At 47.2% G+C, this 5,710-nt stretch overlaps 1 protein-coding gene across 1 annotated transcript; it reads left to right on the forward strand.

Annotated features, from left to right (window-relative positions):
- The first annotated feature begins 204 nt into the window (after positions 1–204).
- On the forward strand, positions 205–1,334 carry LOC122701635 (ATP synthase F(0) complex subunit B1, mitochondrial-like). Its single transcript, XM_043914791.1, has one exon. It carries the CDS (start codon positions 205–207, stop codon positions 1,060–1,062), a length of 858 nt encoding a protein of 285 aa, XP_043770726.1. The 3' UTR covers positions 1,063–1,334.
- Positions 1,335–5,710: the final 4,376 nt, after the last annotated feature.

A 5,710-nucleotide genomic window follows, 5' to 3' on the forward strand; every position in this document is an offset into this window, starting at 1 on the left:
ATACCACCGTACTGGAAGAAAATGAAGAGGAACTAAAGAGCCTCTTGATGAGGGTGAAAGAGGAGAGAGAAAAAGCTGGCTTAAAACTCAACATTCAAAACACTAAGATCACGGCATCTGGTCCCATCACTTCATGGCAAGTAGATAGGGAAAAATTGGGAGCAGTGACAGATTTTATCTCCTTGGGCTCCAAAATCACTGTGGATGGTGACCGCAGCCATGACATTAAAAGATGCTTGTTCCAGTCGGGGTCACTGTGGCGGGTGGATTGCTTTTGGACGCTACCTGAGAATGCTGTCCTGGGTGGTACTTTCTGCCGCCGCCGCAGCAGCCCCCTCTCTGAGGAACGCAGCCCTCCTCGGTCCAGGGGCATTGCAGGCAGCGAGGATCTTGCACACAGGGCAGCCAAGTCTTGCACCTGTACCACCTCTTCCTGAACGTGGTGGAAAAGTTGGTTTTGGGCTGATCCCTGAGGAGTTCTTCCAGTTCCTTTATCCTAAAACTGGTGTAACAGGACCCTATGTGCTTGGAACCGGGCTTATCTTATATTTACTCTCCAAAGAAATATATGTGATAACTCCAGAGACCTTTTCTGCCATATCAACAATAGTGTTCCTTGTCTACGTGGTTAAAAAATATGGTGCCTCTGTTGGGGAATTTGCTGATAAACTCAATGAGCAAAAAATTGCTCAACTGGAAGAGGTGAAACAGGCGTCCATCAAACAAATCCAGGATGCTATTGATGTGGAGAAGTCACAGCAGGCACTGGTTCAAAAACGCCATTACCTTTTTGATGTCCAAAGGAATAACATTGCTATGGCGCTGGAGGTTACTTACCGGGAACGGCTGCATAGAGCATACAGGGAGGTAAAGAATCGCCTGGACTACCACATCTCTGCGCAGAATATGATGCGTCAGAAGGAACAAGAGCACATGATAAGCTGGGTGGAGAAGCGTGTGGTGCAGAGCATCTCTGCACATCAGGAGAAGGAAACAATCGCCAAGTGCATTGCGGATCTAAAGCTGCTCACAAAGAAGGCTCAAGCTCAGCCAGTTCTGTAAACACATCTATCCCCATTAAGACAGCTAGAAACAGTTAACTGACTAAATGGAAATTAGTCAATGTGATAAAATCTTTCTATATTGCTATCTACTGAAGTTACAGTTTACCTTTACTATAAATGAAAAGTTGTGAGTCTGATATAATGAGAGAATTAAAACAATCTGTTGGCCAGTAAGATCTTTCTCTAACCCATCTTGCTGTACATTTTGAGTTGTCCTGTGATCACTTTTAAATAAGCAGTTTCTTTGAATAAAATTTGGTACCTGGCTAAGAATTTTCAAAGTTGTAGTTAAAATTTGTAATTAGTTCAGCCATCTTAACAATAAAATGACAGTTGGAAAAAAAAAAAAAGATGCTTGTTCCAAAAAATAAATAAATAAAAAATAAAAGATGCTTGTTCTTTGGAAGGAAAACTGTGACAAACCTAGACAGCATATTAAAAAGCAAAGACATCACTTTTCTGACTAAAGTCCGTATAGGCAAAGCTATGGTTTTTCCAGTAGTCATGTATAGATGTAAGAGTTAGACTGAAAAAAAAAAAAAAAAGAGTTAGCCTGACCCTTGCTTAACAAAATCAAGTGTAATTCAGATCATTCTAATGGAAGAGAGAGCTTCAGGCAGCTGAGATCTAACCCCTCAGGGCTTCCTAATATCTGTGTACGACCAGTTAAGAGTTTAGGGCGCTGCCCTGGGTTTCCCAGATGGCGCTAGTGGTAAAGAACCTACCTGCGAATGCAGGAGATATAAGAGATGTGGATTCTACTAAAACATGTTAGCATGGACTGAATAATAGTGTGAACTTAGTTGCTCTGTGGCATGTGGGATGTTAGTCCCCCGATCCAACCACTTCACCTGCATTGGAAGGCCGATTCTTAACCAACGGACCACCAGGAAGGCCCTCCTCTCTGCTTTCTGTGTAGTGTCCCATGTGACCAACAAAAGAGCTCCCTCAGTGCATGACTTACAGTGGGCGCTTGCCCAGATATCCTGTACATGACATTTGTACCTTCCACTAGAAGACACCAAAGCTGTGTTTGTCATTAGGGCTGTTTACAGGCATTCCCAGGGAGTGCTAGTGGTAAAGAATCCGACTACCAACACAGGGGAGGTAAGAAATGTGGATTTGATCCCTGGGTCAGGAAGAGCTCCTGGAGGAGGACATGGCAACCAATTCCAGTGTTCTTGCCTGGAGAATCCCATTGACAGAGGAGCCTGGAGGGCTACAGTCCATAGTTGCAAAGACTCGGACAAGAGTGAAGTTACTTAGCAGGCACTCATAGGCATTCCAGTTCTTTTCCTTCCAGGCTGAAAGTGGAAAGAGTTCCTGTCTCCGCCCACTGTGAAATTATGGAAAGCTATGGATTAGTCAATACACTGTGAGTACAACTGTCCTGTGTCACCTCTGGGCAGAAGCTATAGAAGCCAGGCCATGTTTCACCAAGTCCTCCTCCCTCTATTCATCGGTGATTGGATGGTGATTATGGAAGCTCATATCCAGATGGAGCCTCTTCCCTTGGCCTTAATCCCTGCGGAACTACAGTGAGCAGACCTCTCCCCACTGACCAACACGAGACACACAGCATGAGCCCGAAACAGACCTTAGCTGCTGTAGCCACCCAAACCTGGGTGTTCTTTGTTACTGCAGCATAACTTCACCTACTCTGACTGATACAGAATCTATGACCCTCTACACAAATCCAGGAGAGACCTGGATCTTCTAGAAGAGCACTCACTGCTGAAAAGGAACTTCATGATGAATGGGCTGCTCCAGCTCCTGAATTCAGTGAGCTCAATCCAAGGCTGTGGATGGTTCTGAGAGCCGGCAGGAGCCCTGCATCCCTTTTCAGCAGCTCCCCACAGGAGACTGAATGGTGCACCTGTTTCTCAATGTGGTCTGCAGCCCCAGTCCCTCATATAGGAAACCACCACCCTGAGTGCCATAAGCCATCTTTCCGATGGTTCTTAGACAAAATGTGTAAATAAGGTGGGCAGAAGACAGACATTTTTTGTGCAAATGAACAGGGACTTGTGTGTGCGTAAACCCTGAGTTCACTTATGGCTGAGAAGGTCTGACTGATGTTTTTATATTTTAATGTCAACGTGGCTGGATTGCAGTATTTGCAATTCATATTTTGAGTAGGCCTGCTCAGTCCTTTCAGCCCTGTCCAACTCCCTATGACCCTATGGACTGTAGGCTGCCAGGCTCCTCAGTCCATGGGTTGTCTAGGCAGGAATACTGGAGTGGGTTGTCATGCCCTCCTCCAGCAGATCTTCCCCAACCAGGGGTTGAACCTGTGTGTCCTGCATTACAGGCAGATTCTTTACCGCTGAGCTACTGGGGAAGCCTGTTTTAAGTATAAATGTTCAAGGTAAAAATGTCAAAGTGCAGAGTAGGTTATAGTGAAAACCAAAAGTTCTCCTCTATCTCTGTATGCAGTCACACTCAGCCATCTCTCTATCCAGCCAGCTAGGGGTGCAGGCACACCATCTGGCCCTGAGGTGCTCTATAGAGTGTGAGAAATGGCCTTGACTTTCAGTAGGCTTATGTTCAGGTCTCAGTTAATGAAGCAGGGCCAGGAGTGCTTCTGCTGGGACTGAAGCAAGCTGGATGGCGACTTTGTGGATCTAGGGAGTACTTGTCTCATCCCAAAGGGGCAGCCACAGTTCTGCACCAGCTGTTTCTTGTTGAAGGAAACAAAGAATGCAGACTCACTGTTTCTGGATTCCAAGTGAAAGAAATGTGTGGTTCCTCTGCCAAACTTAACACACAGAGGCTGGACCTGATCAACTGGCAGATGCTATAGTTCTGAAGATGGGCTCTGAGGCCTTGGGAAAACTAGCTTTTTTAGAAAAAATTATTTTATGATACTAATTATTTTTCTTTATGATTTTATATTCCTTTCTAAACTTTATTCATTTATTTATGTATTTATTTTTGGCTGTGCTGGGCCGTTATTGCTGCATGGAGGCTTTCTCCAGCTGTGGCGCGGGCTACTGTTTGTTGGGGTGTGCAGGCTTCTCGTTGGGATAGCTTCTTTTGGTCGGGAGCACAGGTAGGCACTCAGGCTTTGTTTCTCTGCATTATGGGGGATCTTCCCAGACCAGGGTTCAAACCTGGGTCTCTTGCATTAGCTGGCGAATTCTTTACCACTAGACACACCCCCAGAGAAGCTCTGAATCCTATATTTATCACTCAGTCATTCCCAGTTTCCTCATCTATAAAATGAGATCGTCAACAGGACTCTCATGAAGATCAAATGAGATGCTGAAAGTACATAAGAGGCGGACTCTTCATACAGCTTATATCCAGGGGAAGAGTCAAATGAATCTCATCTGGGAGTTACACACATGAAGGCTTCTTTGGGACACAAACCTGAAAGATGAACAGTTAACTGGGTGCAGCGGTGAGAAGGGTGGAAGGGAAGAAGCTAATCGGTAGAGGGACTGGCTCCAGAAAAATCCCTGGGCATTCATGCAAGCCCAAACTAAAGCAGTGAGGCCAAAGAGCAAACAATCTTCCGGGAGGCAAGGATTTCCTAAACACACTGTGAGCTAGAAGGAGCCTTTCAGTTCCGCCTGAGGCCAGTCCCTGCAAATTTAGGACTTCCCATCACACCAGCCAGCCTGCGTTCAATTCTCTGCCAGAAAAACCACACTCACCAAATCTTCCGCAGGGCCCTCGAACCACAGGGCTCAAAAGTGAATCGTTTTGCAGGCAGAGGAGGAAGATTAAGAAGGCAGGTCAGAAGGTGCAGTGGGAGGAAGCAGGCCGGTTTGCCTGGCAGCTGAGGTGTCTAGCGGGGTCGGGGAGCGGGGCGCGGCGAGGGGGCGGGGGTGCCTCCAAGACTGGTTGGGCAATTTGCAGCGCCCACAACTTCAGGTTGAGGAATCTGATCAGGTTGCTGGACCTCAGTCAAACGGAGAATGGGCGCCCCCTAGGAGCAGTAATCGGTAGTGGACACCGAAGGACCCAGATGGGCGGGGGAGGAGGGGGTGCAGCTCAAGATGGGGTAGACTGCCTGGCACAGTTTTCTTCTCCCAGGAGCTAACTCCTTCTGGCATGACGGACACCTGCGATCCCAAAACAGCTGGGCTGGAAGAGCCCCAACAAAGGAACTACCAACACGTGCCCTATGTCAGGCTCTGAATGTGGGCATTTTCGTGAACATTGTCATAACACTCTGCTTCGAGGTAGGTATCATTATCCCCATTTTTCAGATGAGAAAAATCGAGGTTTGGTGACTTCCCAAGGAGGGGTGGAGATTTTGTATGACTCCAGAGCCTTTTCCCTGGAGCTCTCCCGACTTGGAAGCTACCAATTCTCTGAGGTTTGGGGGAACAAGCATCAGGTGTGAGAAGCCGAAGCTTTCCAAGGGACAACAGCGTGACAGCACTGTCGGCAAGAACCACGCCTCCCTTGTCGCGACCAAACTGATTACTGTTGCTTTCCTTTAAGAGCCTTCCCCTGAAAGATGACAACCCCTCCACACGGGGAGGCGGATATTATATACTCCTGGATCTCTAGGAAGTCTTTTCTCCCCTACCCGCATTGATCCCCACTGGCGAGAGAAATACTTCCCCTCCACCAGCGAGTGAAGGTATGAGACTACATGTCCCGGCAGGTCGTCAGAAGAGGGTGGCGAGGAG

This window comes from Cervus elaphus, chromosome 10 (assembly GCF_910594005.1).
Source record: "Cervus elaphus chromosome 10, mCerEla1.1, whole genome shotgun sequence".
NCBI lineage: Eukaryota > Metazoa > Chordata > Mammalia > Artiodactyla > Cervidae > Cervus > Cervus elaphus.